This window comes from Mytilus edulis, chromosome 4 (assembly GCF_963676685.1).
Source record: "Mytilus edulis chromosome 4, xbMytEdul2.2, whole genome shotgun sequence".
NCBI lineage: Eukaryota > Metazoa > Mollusca > Bivalvia > Mytilida > Mytilidae > Mytilus > Mytilus edulis.
Window position 1 is genome coordinate 65800082 of NC_092347.1, and position 19190 is coordinate 65819271.

Below are 19190 nucleotides of genomic sequence, written 5' to 3' on the forward strand. Positions count from 1 at the left end.
ATAAAAATAAAATATTCATAGACTCGTATGTCCAGCTCGCACAGAACATTTCTTGAAATTGAAAAAAAATCAATAAAGGAAGATGCACAATTTTTATAAAAAATGCAGTTTTTCTGTTTTATTTTAATTTTAAAGGATCTTGGTTAATTACATAAAATTGATGCCATCATTTGAAAAAAGTTTTCCTGATAAAATTTGGTCGGGAACTTTTTTGGTAAATTCCCCATACTTTATATTACAATAAGAACCAGTGTACAACATTAAGATGTGTTTTAATCTGTTCACCAAGACTTGTCCAAGTTTTTAGATGAAAACTACAACATTAGTATATGCAATACACAAAAATGGTACCGTGGTTTGTAAATTTAACTGAAAATGAGTAAAACGTAGATCCAAAGTCTTAAAAATAGGAAATTATACGGCAAATTCAGCAATTTTCGTGTCTATGAAGGGACATAACTCGAGAACAGTGAAAGTTACCACACCCAAATTCTAACTCAGTCTTTAGTTATTGAAAATAAAAACTTTATATAAGTTTAATAACATTTGGCTGAGGCAGTTAAAATAAGAGTGCGGAAATGCAAATTCAGCAATTTTTCCATTTATAAAGGGATATTACTCGAGGATGATGAAAATGCCGACACCCAACTATATATGTGTTATGTAACCAAATCATAAGCATTGTTTATAAGTTTCATTAAATTTGATCGGGGCAACTAATTAAAAGTTAGAGATCGAAAACTAGTTGGTACGTAGTAATGTACGGACGGACGAACACACAGACTGATATTTGTAAACCTTTATTCACCTATCACCTAGAATCGGGGGCATAACAAATCTGAAAGCAATCCAATATGTGTGCAATTCTTGTGTGGCACGACATCTTAGTTGGAACCCGTTGGAATTTAGTACACAAAATTGGTACCAACTTTCCTCCGTTCGACATAACCATATAAATATAAACCAGTTTTGCAACTCTTGCAACACGGCCAAAAATGTTCAGTATTGATTTTTTGTTTCAACAACTTTCTTGGAAAATCGGACAGTTCTGATTCTATGAAGTTCCTTGCTACCACCTGTTGCCTTTGTTATATCACGCTATCACGCAATCATATATAAATTGGTATCTCATGTATGTTTGCATATACGTCTGAAAAAATGGGCAAACAATTTTTTGTTTCAATATTTTTCGCTTTTCTAAGTGTGTTAGTTGCATCTCATACTATTATTGACCGGTCAAAGGTTACATCAGTATCAGATTCAGGTAAGATTTGTTTTATTTATACATTTCTGTATGGTTACCGTTATATATATTTTTTTAAACTGCGAATACTCTTATCTCTGTGATAAAACATCGCTAAAACATCGCCAACTAAACGATTGGACAGTTACATCTGAACACTATAGACGTCAATGTTAAAATTTGTGTAGGCGATTCATATATTAAATACATAATCATTTTGCAAAGAATTCCGTTCAAACCGGTGCTAGGGGCCGTTTTATACTTTCAGTGAGGTGAGTTGTTTTTATTTTTGCTGCATGTCAAAGGCCTCACAGTGACTTTGAGACGAAAAACAACAATAAAAGCGTAGGTAATTCCTTTGCTTTGTAGGTGTTATTAGCTGTGCATGTACTGATTTCGTGTCAAGTATGGATACCCCATATCCTTTGTTTTAGTTTATTAATATGGTTTGAGTAACTTATAATATCTCCGATTTCTGTTTTTCTGTTGCTTTTTTTTATGGATATTTGAAATTATATTCACAGCGAAACATGTTTTAAGTTGGGGTAAATTAAACTCGACAAACAAAAATCAGCTGAAATAACCTACATTGAAGACCCATTGGTGGCCTTCGGTTGTTGTCTGCTCTATGGTCGGGTTGTTGTCGCTTTGACACATTCCCCATTTCCTTTCTCAATTTTATTGGCATTATTTAAGTAATAAAACTTTTTGAAGACAATGTAAATTAACCAACATATATGTCTATATAAAAAAAAAAGATGTGGTATGATTGCCAATGATTCAACTCTCCACAAGAGACCAAAATGACACAGAAATTAACAACTATAGGTCACAGTACGGCCTTCAACAATGAGCACAGCCCATATCGCATATATATATATATAGTCAGCTAAGGCCCCAAATGATAATGTAATACAATTCAAACGAATAAACTAACGGCATAATTAATGTACAAACAAGAATGTGTCCTCAGTACACGGATGCCCCATCTACACTATCATTTTTTATGTTCATTGGACCGTGAAAATGGGGGAAATTCTCGAATTTGTCATTAAAATTAGAAAGATCATATCATAGGAAACATGTATACTAAGTTTCAAGTTGATTAGACTTCATCAAAAACTACCTCGACCAAAAACTTTAACCTGAAGCGGGACGAACGGACGGATGAACGGAAGGACGAACAGACGGACGAACAGACGGACACACAGACCAGAAAACATAATGCCCATAAAAATGAACTAAAAACAAATATGTAACACATAAACAAACGAAAACCACTGAATTACAGGCTCCTGACTTGGGATAGGGACATACATACAGAATGTGGCGGGGTTAAACATGTTAGCGGGATCCTAACCTTCCCTAACCTGGGTCAGTGGAGTAACAGAACGAACTATAAACATCGGTTGAAAAAGGCTTAACTCATCAGATGGATACAAATACAAGTACTACCCCGAGTGGACATGAACGGGTACTTGTATATCCAAACAACAAAAAGACACTAAGTACAGATCTGAGAGTACTCGCAGCTACTGACAGCTAGTTCAAAGCCGCTAACAACTAATAAAAAAAATCATGCATCCTGATGTTCATATGATGAAATCATAATCTTTCAGTCAGTTTAATTGAAGTCTGGAGCTGGCATGTCAGTTAACTGCTAGTAGTCTGTTGTTATTTATGTATTATTGTCATTTTGTTTATTTTCTTTGGTTACATCTTCTGACATCAGACTCGGACTTCTCTTGAACTGAATTTTAATGTGCGTATTGTTATGCGTTTACTTTTCTACATTGGTTAGAGGTATAGGGGGAGGGTTGAGATCTCACAAACATGTTTAACCCCGCCGCATTTTTGCGCCTGTCCCAAGTCAGGAGCCTCTAGCCTTTGTTAGTCGTGTATTATTTTAATTTTAGTTTCTTGTGTACAATTTGGAAACTAGTATGGCGTTCATCATCACTGGACTAGTATATATTTGTTTAGGGGCCAGCTGAGGGACGCCTCCGGGTGCGGGAGTTTCTCGCTACATTGAAGACCTGTTGGTGACCCTCTGCTGTTGTTTTTTATTTGGTCGGGTTGTTGTCTCTTTGACACATTCCCCATTTCCATTCTCAATTTTATCTAAACATCTAGACTTCTTTTTAACACTGTCTCAAACTAGTACTAGATATTATGCACCCAGACTCTATCAGCAATACACATATGCGTAATGCTTTTAAAGATTTTTCACATATTTTATAGGTGTTTGTTTCTATGGAGAAACTGCAGAAAGAATACTAGATATTTTGGCATATGGAGAATACAGTCACCTAGTTCCTTCAGGTTTGAACATAAAATAATTGAATTGATATTACTCAAAATGGAAACATTGGCTTCATGCGTTAAAACTTAAGGTATAAATTCAGAAATTGTTTGTTTTGTTTGCCTTTGGGCTGCTGTCTATTTGAATTATATACTTCTCCATTACTCAATTGATACATTAACCTAATCCTATATATTCATTTTAAATACAGTGCGAAGACCGAATGACTGTTCAGATTTGGATCCTAAATATGACCGTAGTGGAGTGTATAGAATATATCCCACTGCAGGACGAGGATTCAATGTTTATTGTGATATGACGACTGATGGAGGACGCTGGACTGTAAGTTATTGACAATAAAAAAATTAAAATATGTATTATATGTACAAAACATTTTAAATCATTTATATTTTAGCTATACACTTTCAGGTTAACCAGATGTCTTACTAGAATATAAAAAAAGTACCGTTCAGAGAAAAGAACACTTATCTCAATATGGTTACTTTGTTGCTATAGTTTTTTTTTTAATCTTTTCATCTTATTTTAACACATATTGAAGTAGTATGATGATATCGCTTCAATTTCTTTCTTATGTTGCCTTTTAAATATTTGATTCAATTGTCAGTGAGGAGTACACGAAACGCGCATCTGGCGTACACAATTAAAAACTATGAATTTTTATGAGTATTTTTTGTACATTATATTTACATTTTTAAGGTTCTTATCAGACGAATGGATGGTTCTGAGAATTACAATAAAAACTGGATTGAATATGAAAATGGCTTTGGAGACCTCAACCGGGAATTTTGGTTGGGTAAGTCTGGTTAATCCTTTTCTTTATAAAGACTCTCAACGTTCTTATTAAACAATCTAATGATAGTTTCTGAGATACATGGATGTTTTAATACATAACAATACTCTTTAGGTAAATAATTCTGTCTGTTTTTTTTTAAGAAAAGAAAATATAACACTCCTTTTTAAATTTTCTACAATATAAGCACTTTTTATTTACTTCATCAGAAACGTTAAAAGCGTTGAAAGGGACATTAGTTGTCAAATTCATGCTCACCGATTTGACTCCAATTCTCATATTTGATTTATAACATACTGAAACGTATACTAGTATCCAAATTATAAAAAGTTTGAAATAAACAATTTACAATACACGGGATCGATGATATGTATTAGCATTTCGTGTTTTTGTGAGTGTGTGTGTGTGTCTAGAGGTCATCTGATTAACCATCGAGGTGACCTCCGAAGACTGCCGACGATCATTTAACCCGATATAATCATAAATATAAATATAAATAGATGTGAACTCGTGCATTTGGATTTTCCTAGGTTTGTTTGATTTTCATATTATAGGATAAGAATATATGTTAAGCATCGTTTTATGTGTATGAGAATGAATTTGTGTGGATCGAATCAGTCAACTCAATGGTTTACCCTTGTTTCACATTCAATGTTGGCATTCTTTTCCTTTTAATAACTGAATTCATGCGTAAAATATCTCTAACTAAGGGGTTAAATGGTCACATGAATATTGATTCAATGAGGTAAAATCATTCACTTGCAAGTGAATAATTCATCAGCAATGTTTCATGAAGAAAGTAGAAGATGTGGTATGATTGCCATAGTTTATTTTGACAAAATTGAACCAAACTTGCTACATTTCATGATTGAACATTACCAATCATTTATTTATGTACCTCGTAGCTAGTGCCCCTTTAAATGCAATCACTTGAAAGTCGGGGGATGGATAAATATGCAGAAACATCAGGAATTTTATTACCTAATTAAAGGGACACGATAAGAAGAGCATAATTTGTCTAAGGTAAATTTTGTTCGAGCGATTGTATGCTTGTTTATGGTTCAACAGTTGAAGATTCTACATTAATTTTACTGCCTAGGAACATTTGAATTAGGTTACGATTAAAATATTAAACAACTTCAAAAGTTCAATATTTTCTATGTATGTAAGCATTTGTTTTTGTTGCTCTTCAGTGATTCTCTTGTTCTGTTGTTTTCCTCATGTAGAAGATGGTTTTTTCCTAGGTATAAGTTTGTAACCCAGATTTGTTTTCTCTCAATCGATTTATGATTTTTGAACAGCAGTACACTTCTGTTGCCTTTATTTATTCATTTTCATCACAAAATAGAATGAATAATACTTTTCAAGGGATCTTTCACCGAATTTCAACTGATTGGAAAGCTGAAATAGTGAATAATCTGTAAAATAATGGATGTATAAAATTAATATAATTAGTTATCAAAGATACCAGGTTTATAATTTAATACGCCAGACGCGCGTTTCGTCTACACGTGTATAGTCAGTGACGCTCAGATCAAAATAGTTATAAAGCCAAACAAGTACAAAGTTGAAGAGCATTGAGGACCCAAATTCCAAAAAGTTGTGCCAAATACGGCTATGGTAATCTATTCCTGGGATAAGAAAATCCTTAGTTTTTCGAAAACTTCAAAAGTTAAAACATGGCAAAACAGTAATTTTTGTAAATTTTCTTAACTATTTATAGGAAACAAATATCTGAATATACTGACATCAACTGGAAAAACTGCAATGAGAGTCGACATTGAAAATTTTAAAGGAGAAAAGAAGTATGCTAAATACTCAACATTCAAAGTTGGAGATGCTGCCTCGAAATATAGACTGACACTTGGGGATTTTCTGGAAATGTTGGTAAGAAGATTAAAAATCAACAAGAATACAAAGGAGCTAGACTTCTTTAGATTTCGAGTTCAAAATTACATGAAAACCAGATATGTAAACATTAATCGTACATTTTGGATATCACAATCTCGAATATTGATTGTTAAAATGTGAAGGTTTTTTTTTAACTTTTTAATATTATCAACCCTGGTTTGGGCGTATATATGTTACAGTGAATTTGTATAATCAGTGATTATGTAGAATCGCTGAAATTTTCAGTAAACTGACCAGTGATTCTATATAATCCCTGATTATACAAATTCACCGAAACATATATATATATATATATTTTAAATTTTTCTAACCACGATGTCGGCAAAACAATTTGATAAACAATGTATTGTTAACAATATTAAAAAAGTGAAAACAATAAAAGAATTCCTAGGTTTGTGTAACATTTTAATATATTTTTATCTTAACATATGTCATTATGAATAGAAGGATACAGCAACAGTTTTTAAGCTCCGAAAATTCCAAAACGTATTCATTTATTTGATATATTAAACGGAAACTACAAAATATCTGCCATCAAAATTAAATCTATCAAATTTTATTATTCTAAGTGATGGTTTAGCACATCACAACAACAATAAATTCTCAACACCTGACCAAGACAATGATAATAATAAGGGTCACTGTGCAAAAAGTGGCCAACGACTTGGTGCTGGTTGGTGGTTCAATAGCTGTGATAGTGCCTGCTTCACATTATCCTATGCCAATAACAAGGAAGGTCTTACTGGAGAAAGTCTTATACAATGGGAAGTATGGGGCGGCTCAAGATTTTCCCTGAAGTATGCTGCCATGATGATTCGAAGAGTTTAATAATTTCTAAGAAAATAAAAATGAATCTGATTTGACTTTGCATTATACTTTATTTTAAATGATTTTTTTTATGCATAAACAACGATGTATAAAGAAATTAATACCTTGACGCAACTTTTCAAATCAGTTTTACTAGAACCATGTATACATGTATGTCCTAGATGAGTCAGTTAAAAGAGACAGCAGATATGTAAGAATACAAATTAAAATATAAATCGAAGAAAAACACACAATACCACAGACAAAAAGAAAACAACGAAGAAACAAACAATTATTTTCTAGAAACAAATACACAGAAAACTAGCTACCGAGTAACATGAGCCCATACAAAATCAGTTGGAGCATATCAAGGTCAATCTGTGACACACATATACAATCAACCAAAAAAACATGCCATCATTAAAACTTTCAACTTTATCAAAAGAAACCATTGGTTTAACACCCTTTTTTTCCTTTTTTTTTCTAGTTACATGTGACCTGGAAAGGTCAGAACCTAAATACGCATAAAACACAAACATGTTTATTCTCGCCACATTCTGTATGCGCATGTCCAAATTCAGGAGCCTGTTCTTCAGTTGTCGTTGGTTCATGTCTGTATTTGTATATTTATGGTTTTGATATAAACTATATCGTTCGTTCCCCCGTTTAAAACATTTCGCATTTGTTTTTATTGAAATCAATACAAGATATGCCAGCACCTACACATATAGTTATCAAAGGTACCAGGCTTATAATTTAATACACCAGACGCGCGTCTACACAAGACTAATCAGTAACGCTCAGATCAAAATGCTAATAGTTATAAAGCCAAACATGTACACAAAGTTGAAGAGCATCGATGACCCAAAGTTTCAAAAAGTTGTGCCAAATAGGGCTAAAGTTAAATATGCCTGGAATAAGAAAATCCTTAGTATTTCGAATAATTAATACTTTTGCAAACAGTAAATTTATAAAAATGAACATATTATTGATATTCATGTCAACACCGAAATGCTGACTATTGGGCTGGTGATACCCTCAGGGACGAAACGTCCACCAGCAGTGGCATCGACCTAGTGGTGTAAATAGTTATCAAATGTACCAGGCTTATAATTTAATAAACCAAACGCCTGATCATCTCCGTTTGATATTTGCTACTTAAAAATTGACAAGTCTTCAAGACGTTTTTAATTTTTTTTTAAATGTTTTTATAGCCTATTTTGGAAGAGGGAAGATATTATGTGTTCTTTTAAAGTTAGAAATACAACAATGCAGTCAGGCTTTTCGTGGTATGGTATAGCTTGAATTAGCTGCTGCTTTTAACTATCAAAGAGAACTGATGGATGTTTCTTTCATGTCGTTACCATCCTTCCCCATTGATTTCCCACATGCTTGTTCTGTTAAAAAGTGCCATTCAAATCTATTAATTTTTAAAACTTCAATTTAATTATATCTAGTTAAAAGAAAAACCAAGATGATTAAGTTTAAAGAAGTTGAGGTGATTTAATTATGATTATCTTAGTTGGTGATACTTGCTTAAAATAATTGTATTTGTGGTTTATTAGCATATATTGACATCTATATTAGTTAAATCTTATTAATATTATTCCTCGTTAAAACAGACACATATCCGACATTAGACAAAACGAATGACAGAAAGGATAAGGCTAACAAAACCTTTAAAATATATTGGAAGAAATAAATTGAATACATAATGATTGCCACCAGTGTAAACCAACATTAGTAAGCAACCAATAACCAGGATCTCACGTAAATAAATTCATCAAAGATATCAGGATTGAAATTTTGTATTTGCGACAGACGCGCGTTTCGTCTACAAAAGACTCATCAGTGACGCTCGAATTTTATAAAGGCCAAATAAAGTACTAAGTTGAAGAGTATTGACCAAAAATATCCAAAAGTGTTGCCAAATACAGCTAAGGTAATATATTCCTCAGGTAGAAAAGCCTTATTATTTCAAAAAGTTTTGTAAACAGTTAATTTATAGTTATGCCCATATAAATGAACACTCATGTCAACACAGAAGTGCTGACTACTGGGCTGTAAGATACAAGTACACCAGAATGAATGATTTAACATATGGTACCATGTATATATCTTTTAGTTTGATATGCAAGAACTTACGTTTCCTATTTTAATTTCCTTGAATAAAGGTGGCTGCCTACAATGGTTCAAAGTGGTAGTGTTGAATCTTTCTTCGAAATTTATAAAGAAGCTGACTATTACAGACGACCACACATATTGTTGTAACCACACATTCGATCTAATTTCCTGAATTGTGACATCACCGAACGAGCCTTCTCACACAAATGTACTTACCATGAGAAGCATGACAGGTGACACAAATGGATCCGGATATGCTTATACCATACCGTTGCACCTCCGATCACTCATTGATGATTGAAGGGTTCATTTTATGTATTTGATCGTTTACCTGTTTGTCTTTTCATAGTCTTTTGTTTTTTGCAAATACATTCTCCGTTTCCCTTTGAGTTTTAAATGCCACTTGGTATCTTTCACCGTTAGCTCATTTTGTCACCTCTTTTTTTGGTTATATACCATATATCTTATATTGTTTTGGGACTTAATGTTTTGGTCCTAGAATGATTTTGATGTTCAATATGTTATGTATTTGAATTTTGATTCCCTTTGTGCTTGATGAAGATTATTCCACATAGCCGTGACTTGTATAGGTTTCTGTATCATGCGTCTTTGTTAGCTTATACTCTCACCACCAATGATTATACAACTGAAGGACTAAACGCCATCCCTTTTCATTTTATCGGTCTTTCATTTTTGTAAGATTTTAAGACTACAAAGCATATGTTAAGATTTTCTTAGGGTGTCCATTCTTCTATTGTTCAAGAGTATTCTAACGGTTTAGGCCTACACCAGTGAAACAGCAACAGTTGTCCATTTCGTAGCGCCTAAAATCTTCCTCGGTTTTGTCGTTGATATGTGATTTTTTAATCTTTTTTTTTATGTTTGATTTCAGTGGACTTTTTCTTTGTTTGCAATTTTTGCATTGCAATTTTCAACCTTTTTAACCTGAGGATTTGAGAATCCCTCTGTTGACATCCTCTTCCTTATAACCAAGGCAGGTGCGAGTTATAGAAAATGAAAGACATACGTATTATGTAACCGTAAATCGTAAAGTCCCAAATTGAATTAATCTAGTTTTTAATTGTCACTGTATAAAACATTGCCAGTATTTGATTAAGTGTTTCTCCGATTTTCAAATGAAAACTTTCAGTTAAAAGGAGATTTTTAAGCTTTCAAGACTATTTACTAAAGCGGTATATCAGTTAAATCGAAATCTGGGGGCAGTGATGGACAAATTGAAAATATAAACCTTATTGGTTATTTGGTTTTTCATATGCTTACACATCTGTTTAATTAGAAAACATATCATTTGATTTAATTGGACCCTTTTCTGTTTCCAAATCACAGTCATGGGTAGATAGGTAAAAAAAATCTATTACACGTAATCCATTTAAGAACTTCTGTAATAGTTCAGAATAAAAATGAACATCAAATCTGTATTGAAGTAAACCATATTTATTTGAAATTAATCCTTGTAGAACTATTTCTACGACTATTAATTAATTTAGTGACAAAGAACTATTTCCATATCGGTAAACAGTTTTTCAAAAGATCTTTGACAATTTGTCAGTGAGATGAAAATTAATAGTGTATGATGGAATAAGCAGTTCAGGATTAATAGAATTATCTGTAGAAGAGAAGTATTTCCATGTTTTCATATAATTGGTTTTGTAGTATTTTTATAATCATACGTCGTTATTGAAAAGGAATGTACCGAATGAAATGGCAATCGTGATATACAAACTCCACGTTTGATTTAAATGTTAAATGCCTTTATTATCTTAAAGAAAAAGGTCCCCGAACAAGTGTATGGGTTATTGTCAAAATAGATAAGGATATCAGGAAAATACAATATTAACTAATTAAATTAAAGAGAATAACAACAAAAATGTTATATTTAAAGTTACCTGTGTACGTTATTTTATTTAACGCAATTTGATCCCAGGTCAGAGTTAGGAGATAACTGTATTGTATTTTAAGCTCCGACGGCATCAATTGGGGATTTGATGGTCGCAAATTAAGTTTACTGGCGACGCGTTAGCGGAGACAGTAAACGGGTATTTGCGACCATCAAATCCCAAATTGATGCCGTCGGAGCTTAAAATACAATATTGTTATCTCCATTCTAATGAAACTGACAGAAAACAACGTTAAAACATGTATTTAAATCTGTCATATGCCGTCTGCGCTTGCGCGTACTTCCCATAGCATCAATTGTCAATTGATGCCATGTAAGAAAGTGACGTTATCCAATCAAAATGAACGTTACAAAAGTTGTTGCATTAGAATTGTCGTTTTACATTATTTTACATCCCCCAATTTTTTTTTATATAAACATTTTATATATATTGTGTCATAGATTAAAATTTATTCTTTCAGTGTATGTTTACTTGTGTTTGCTACAATGTCTTTTTGATCGAATTAATTCATTTCAATTAACATGTTTAAGTGTGTCTTTCTATGTTGTAATACTACACTACTGTTTCAGGTTAGGGTGAATGTTGGCGCCGGTTAAAACGTTTAACACTGCTGCATTTGTTTGACCCTGTCCAAGTCAGAATCCTGTTGTTCAGTGGTTATGATTTGTTGATAAGTGTTTCTCGTCTTTGTTTTTTATATTGAGTAGATCGTTGGTTTTCTTTTTCTTTTTCAAAAGTATTAAACACTACTCACTTTAGAACCCTTTATAGCTTGCTGTTCGGTGTCAGCGAAGGCTCTACGTTAAAGGCCGTCCTTGACCTATGCATGTTTTCTTTTTATACATTGTGATGTTGGTGGAGAATTGTCTCATAAAAACTGATATCACATCTTTTATTTCTATATATGATCAAAATGAATTAAATCTAAATGTAAAGCAACCTAACGTAAAAGGTGATTCTGATGGTCCGAGACGTTGGATTCATACCATTTAATGAATACAAAAAGGTAGTGGTCGTATGAAGGGAAACTAAGAATAAGAAAAAAAAATAACTGCTCCAAAAAGAAAAAAATGTATTTCTATCGTGCAAACGTTTTATAAGAACGATTGTAGATTGAAGAGGGGTTTGCACCAGACGTGTGTCCCGTCTACAAGAGATTCACAAGTGACGCTCGAATAAGAAAAAGTAAAAAAAAAAAGGTCAAACAAAGTACAAAGTTGATCAAAGTTAAAAGCACTGAGGACCAAAAATTCCCAAAAGTTATGCAAAACACAGCCAATGCAATCTATTCCTGAGGTCCAAAAGCCTTAGTTTTTCAAATATTCAAAGTTTTGAAAACAGTTAATTTGCAATTATTACAATATCAATGATAATTCATGTCAACGCAGAAGTGCTGACCACTGAGCTGGGGATATCCTCGGGGAATAAAAAATACGATTTGAGTTTTGGCACACGCAATGCAATTACACTACAAATTTTGAAAGGAAAACAGATTTCATTACTGTTTATTTATTTCCGTAGTTGACGTTATATATAAAATATATCAATGACTAGAGGAACTCGCAAACAATATGGTATAAAATATAGTTAAACAAGAGATACAAGGAATCCAACTATGGAAGCTACATGTCATAAAAAACAAAGTGCGCCAGCAGTTACCTTAAAATGTCTGCTTTCTAAATGTCTAGTCTATAGACCGAAATATTAGTAGTGAAGTAGATATTATGTGTATGTAAAAAATCTATATTACGGCGAAAGCAGCTAACAATGTGCAAATCTCGTAACTCGATTATGAAGAAATAAATCGAGGTAACAAACAAAAACTGGGAAATCGCATGCATTATAAAATACAATACAATATAAAAGAGCGATATCAAAGTGTCGATTAAGTAAGGGAATTTATTTGAAAGTCGGATTAAATTTTAATGGTAGAAAAAGATAATTTTTTAAATACAAATTCTGTATAAATAAGCGTCATCGTCCTACTCATTCTTAAAGTAATGGATAGTTATGTTTAAAATATCCACACAACAACAAAAAACAAACAACAAACAAACAGAGAAATTTCTTAAAAGTTGTGTAAATGTTTGCTAAGGGGTTCATTTATGTAAGCTAGGGTACACCTAACCTACATCTTTATTTGCATAGAACATTGAAACGGCAAGTATTTCGTGATATCTGAAGTAAACTTTGATCTTAAAGTCAATCCGCATTACATTAGGCATAATTAGTAAAGGAGGAATTGAGATTTAGGGTGTACATCTTACGTTAACAAATAATCCCAATGTTTGTAATATAACTTAATAAATTTACTTCAACTTTATTTCATCTATTTTGAAAAAAAATATTTAGTTATAAAAATAACACAATAAAGAGGGCAATAAAATTAAAAATAGATGAGAAAGAAAAACCACTTTATAAGAACAAGCCAACGATACATTATCATAAAGGAAAGGACAACTAACATTAGAGAAATAATAGATCACCCGTTTCGTCATAAAATTTGGTTTGAAGATAAGCTATAGAAATTGTAGTATCAAAGTCTGAAAGTTTAAAAATCACACATAGATGAATTAAATAAGGTGTGTTTGAGTTGTCGAAATACAAATCTGGTGTAGTAAAATTAATAATATAAAAATATGCAACCTGCTTTAAAGTATATAACACCATTGGCTGATATTTTAATGCACTAATTCATGTCAGAATGAAATGTCCCTTAAGGTTTATGACCCCTTCTGTGGCCTGTGAATTATGAACTTTTTAAACTGCAATAGTATCAAAACAGCAAAAATAGTGAATAATAGAGAAGAACCATTTTGTACATATACCAAGGGGAACTTCGTGCAAAGCATAAATATTTATAGTTTCATTGCATTTAATAGAAACAAGAGGCTCTCAAGAGCCTGAATCGCTCACCTTAAAGTTTTTGCTTAAATCTTCCATGAATGATTATTTTGGGTTTTCAATTTATATAAATGGTTCTTCGATTCTGTCATATCTTCTTCAAAAGCAAAAACAAGAGTGGACACACTGAAATGTCTCGTTTGTCTCGTGTTCATAATATAATTTATGATGAAAGTATAAAAAAACATTGTATACCCCAAGCATTACATTATTGCTGTTTACAGTTTATCTACATCTATAATAATATTCAAGATAATAACCAAAAACAGCAAAATTTCCTTTAAATTACCAATTCAGGGGCGGCAACCCAACAACGGGTTGTCCGATTCATCTGAAAATTTCAGGGTAGATAGATCTTGACCTGATAAACAATTTTACCCCGTCAGATTTGCTCTAAATGCTTTGGTTTTTGAGTTATAAGCTAAAAACTGCATTTTACCCCTATGTTCTATTTTTAGCCATGGCGGCCATCTTGGTTTGTGAGCCGGGTCACCGGACACAATTTTTAAACTAGATACCCTAATAACGATTTTGGCCATGTTTGGTTAAATTTGGCCCAGTAGTTTCAGAGGAGAAGATTTTTGTAAAAGATAATTAAGATTTACAGAAAATGGTTAAAATTGACTATAAAGGGCCATAACTCCTAAAGGGGTCAACTGACCATTTCGGTCATCTTGACTTATTTGTAAATCTTACTTTGTTGAACATTTTTTGCTGTTTACAGTTTATCTCTATCTATAATAATATTCATGATAATAACCAAAAACAGCAAAATTTCCTTAAAATAACCAATTCAGAGGCAGCAACCTAACAATCGGTTGACTGATTCATCTGAAAATTTCAGGGGCAGATAGATCTTGACCTGATAAACCATTTAACCTCATGTCAGATTTGCTCTAAATGCTTTGGGTTTTGAGTTATAAGCCAAAAACTGATTTTACCCCTATGTTCTATTTTTAGCCATGGTGGCCATGTTGGTTGGTTAGCCGGGTCACAGGACACAATTTTTAAACTAGATACCCCAATGATGATTGTTGCCAAGTTTGGTTCAATTTGGCCCAGTAGTTTCAGAGGAGAAGATTTTTGTAAAAGATAACTAAGATTTACGGAAAATGGTTAAAAATTGACTATAAAGGGCCATAACTCCTAAAGGGGTCAACTGACCATTTCGGTCATGTTGACTTATTTGTAAATCTTACTTTGTTGAACATTTTTGCTGTTTACAGTTTATCTCTATCTATAATAATATTCATGATAATAACCAAAAACAGCAAAATTTCCTTAAAATTACCAATTCAGCAACCTAACAACGGGTTGTCCGATTCATCTGAAAATATCAGGGCAGATAGATCTTGACCTGATAAACAATTTTACCCTGTCAGATTTGCTCTATAATTTGAGTTATAAGCTAAAAACTGCATTTTACCTCTATGTTCTATTTTTAGCCATGGCGGCCATGTTTTTTTGATGAAATGGGAATTAAAACACAAACTTTATTCTCGATACCCTAGGAATTAATCAGATGAAGTTTGGTATGAATTGGTTCAGTAGTTTCATCAGAGAAGATCTTTGAAATAGTTTACGACGGACGGACGGACGGACGACGACGGACGCCAAGTGATGGCAAAAGCTCACATTTCCTTTTGGAAAGGTGAGCTAAAAAGGAATTTGGTAAAAATAAAATCTGAAATTTTGTAGAAAACCCACAGACTTTTAAATACAGAGATTTTTGTTATAAAATTTGAAACATAGTTTACTCACTTAATTTCCAATGATCAGCTAGCGTTTATTGTTAACAAAAAGTCATAAATAAACTTTTAACTCCAAAACACCTCGTGCTGAGTTACTAAAGTCGAGCGCACCCTAGAAGGTGCACTGGAATTGGTCCATATTTATATTATTTTAACCAATCTAAATTTTTTAACTTGTTATAAGGAAACCATTGATAGCACTGCATGCAATAATCATCTATCTATCAAGTACCGAATTGCCAAATAAGATTGTACAAGGGGAAAGGCTGTGGATTTTCTATAAAATCTCCATATGTTTAACATTGAAGCAACACAAAGGTACACGATTCTTAAATAAAGGCAAAAGAAGTACACCGCTGTTCAAAAGTCATAAATCGATTGAGAGAAAACAAATCCAGGTTACAAACTAAAACTGAGGGAAACAAACCAACTATAAGAGGATAACAACGAAACAACAGAAACCTGAAGCGCAAACAAACGACAATGCAACATACATAGAAACGAACTATTAGATAACAACTGCCATATTACTGACATCATACATACAAGATACATTATTTTAACTGTTAGCCGAAATTTGTGTGCTCTTAATCCTAATGAAACGTGCTTAGTTGAGACATATTAATTGCAAGTGTTTTGGTTGGCCTGGTCGGCGTTTGAGCGTACAAGGACTTCAGCATGTGAGGCGAGCGCACTACCACGATGCAATCGAGGCTATGCCTTGTTTGTTTCTAAGGTTTAGGAAAGCATGTAGTATGAAAAATGTAACGTAATAGAATTATTCAGCAATGACATTTAATGATTTAAGAATTTGCTAGCAGTTATGTATTAATATGTCAATTTTGAAAAATGTTTCCAACTTTTGATCTGGATAGATTGTTTTGATAAAAATTGAGACACCAAATCAGTATTAAATATATTATTTCGATCAATCAATGCCATCCCAACACGGAAATACATAGACGAATACATTCGATCACTTTCATTACTTAATAAAATAGAATTCTCCTTCTAGTCTTTGCATACGTTAGGCTAAATTAATTCAAATAGTAGACAATTAGACAGACGTGCTTAGTTTGAGAAATTGGAATCCTTTTATTATTAAATAGTTGTATGAACATAGTTTGGTAACATGTTTTATGAAGTAGAAATTACCTCATCAATAAATAATATTCGAGATTTAGATTAGTTTATTTCTGAAACAAACTCATCATACATACCAGGATTAAAATATTGTACACGCACGTTCCGTCTACAAAAGACTAATAGACTATCTAAATTGGTAATGGTGTGCACTAATGCTTTGATTATCTACATACATTATACAATTTGGATGTATTTTATAAGAATTTGTTCATATGCATTATCTTATTATACTACTAAAATATTAATCAACACAGTTTCTGACTGACAATAAAAATAAAAAGCATCTCTATTTATCTTCCAAGTTTGTGTTTTCTTAAGAATTTGTGTCATCAAATGTAATACGTTATGTTGGTAAAGTTTTGGAAAGATACTCTGTTCGCAAATTTTTTATGGAACATGTGGAAGTGGTCACAATTTTAACACTGTTTGCCAATGATATTGTAAAAATATTTACATAACGCTAAAAATTGACAAAGTGGAATATGATGACACAATTAACTACATATGAACATGAGACTAACATTACTCGTACGCGCGCACACAAAATATTCTGGGGTACTTTTCCCCAATTTTCATTTTAGTTTTTAGTTTATTTTCTTTAACCAATTCAACAAGTTAACCTTTAAACCAGAATTGCTGTTAACTTCGAATTGTTTGGTTAGTTCCTATAATAAAATGAGCCCTCAGAACTTGGAACATCATTTATATCACTGGGAGTCACTGGGTTTTAAAACATTCTTTTAGAATCTTATAGACTATATCCGAATTACTTTATAAGGAATCAAACGACAAACTCGTGAACGATTTATACTGATATAAGGAGGGATTATTCTAAAATTCCATTACATGGAATATGTTGTAATACATGTTTGTTTACTGCAAAATAGCATAACGCTGCGAGCATGTATTGGGTAGTTTGCTAACTACTAGTAATTAAAGTAGATATTGGTTTAATAATTTGCCATTATGGAAAATGTTCACTGAATCGTTGAGGACATAGCTACTAACTGTACAGCAGACTAATCTGCCATACCATTTGTCTTCAAGATATCTTACAAATGAGACAAAAACATTCCGTTCCAACCCACTAGAAAACACTCTTAATGAGCATTCAGGGGAAAACAAGCTTTTCTTTTTACACCATAATAAAGATAAATTAAATAATTAATGTATTGTTCCCGTAAACAAGATACCAAGGACAAGAAAAGTGACATTGATGAGGAAGTAGATGGTTTTTTCCTTCGAACACCATCGAAAACAAAATCAGGTTATATCCATTTCGCGAAAAAACTAATGCAACAATGACAAAAATAGAATCATTTTTAAAAACAACAACAAAATAAATTAGATAATACGTCAGCATTGTATTCATTTTAGTGGTAGGCATAATTTTCAAGAATAGCCTTTAGTCGAGGTTCTTTACGTAATATTATTAATACCGTAAGCGAACTTCTAACCATATAAAGAAAAGCTTGCGAAATCACATACGCAAAAAAGCGTAATTCGTCTACATTAGACTCATCAGTGGTGCTCGAATAAAATCAGTATGAAGGCAATAGTCATATACGATTTCGCTCATAACTAAATGTTTGAAAAGGCAAATACATAGAATGGTTTCAATTATCCAAACTTATACGAAATAAACCGAACAGCCCAAGGTTACATTACCCCTCGGGAGTTGCAAACTTACTTTAGCACTGACAACTTTCCATCATCAATATGATCTGTAAACACTTGTTTTGAGGACATTATATCATTTATTGTTTAACTATCGTATAAAAGATGCAGTTATTAAAATGAATTATGATAGTCTTGTTATTTCTACATGATTGATGTCACACAACATCATTATGAAGACATCAGTCTACATTAGACTTATCAGTGGTGCTCGACTAAATTCAGTACGAAGACAAAACCATATACGAAGTTGAAGAGATTTAATACTAAAAATCAAATCATGATTGAGAGAGATTGTACTAGATCTGGCTAAGGCTATCTATGCCTTGCTAAAACATTTCAGACTTTCAAATGATTCAAAATATTTCACAAAAAAATGAGGTATGACCAATCATATTCCCTTGTATTTGTTCCACCGGAGGGTAAAAAATAGAGTTGTTAAAATTAACACTCAAGGAATTCGATAACTGTAAATCAAAGACAATTCATAGAATCATATCCAATATAACTTTACTTTGGGAAGTTTCCTTATTTTATTTAATGAACATCTGTCTAAATTATAGTACGAATTCCTCTCTTTGCTTTTTTAGCCTTT

The 19190-nt window shown here is 32.4% G+C and overlaps 2 protein-coding genes across 2 annotated transcripts in view; both read left to right on the top strand.

Moving 5' to 3' along the window:
- The window catches only part of LOC139520256 (myosin regulatory light chain A, smooth adductor muscle-like), a 396856-nt gene that overhangs the window by 225167 nt on the left and 152499 nt on the right, over positions 1-19190 (top strand). The gene's annotated exons all lie outside the window — the stretch shown is intronic.
- On the top strand, positions 1159-7125 carry LOC139518505 (ficolin-1-like). Its single transcript, XM_071310014.1, has 5 exons — positions 1159-1264; positions 3485-3565; positions 3757-3887; positions 4263-4359; positions 6080-7125. Exons 1-5 carry the CDS (start codon positions 1159-1161, stop codon positions 6385-6387), a joined length of 723 nt encoding a protein of 240 aa, XP_071166115.1. The 3' UTR covers positions 6388-7125.

What these genes read in the sequence shown, in the direction of transcription:
- LOC139518505 (XM_071310014.1), top strand. Translation starts at nt 1,159, where the DNA reads ATGGGCAAACAATTTTTTGTTTCAATATTTTTCGCTTTTCTAAGTGTG. An exon ending in TACATCAGTATCAGATTCAG is followed by an intron (nt 1,265 to 3,484) that starts GTAAGATTTGTT and finishes CATATTTTATAG; the next exon opens with GTGTTTGTTTCTATGGAGAA. An exon ending in CTGATGGAGGACGCTGGACT is followed by an intron (nt 3,888 to 4,262) that starts GTAAGTTATTGA and finishes TACATTTTTAAG; the next exon opens with GTTCTTATCAGACGAATGGA.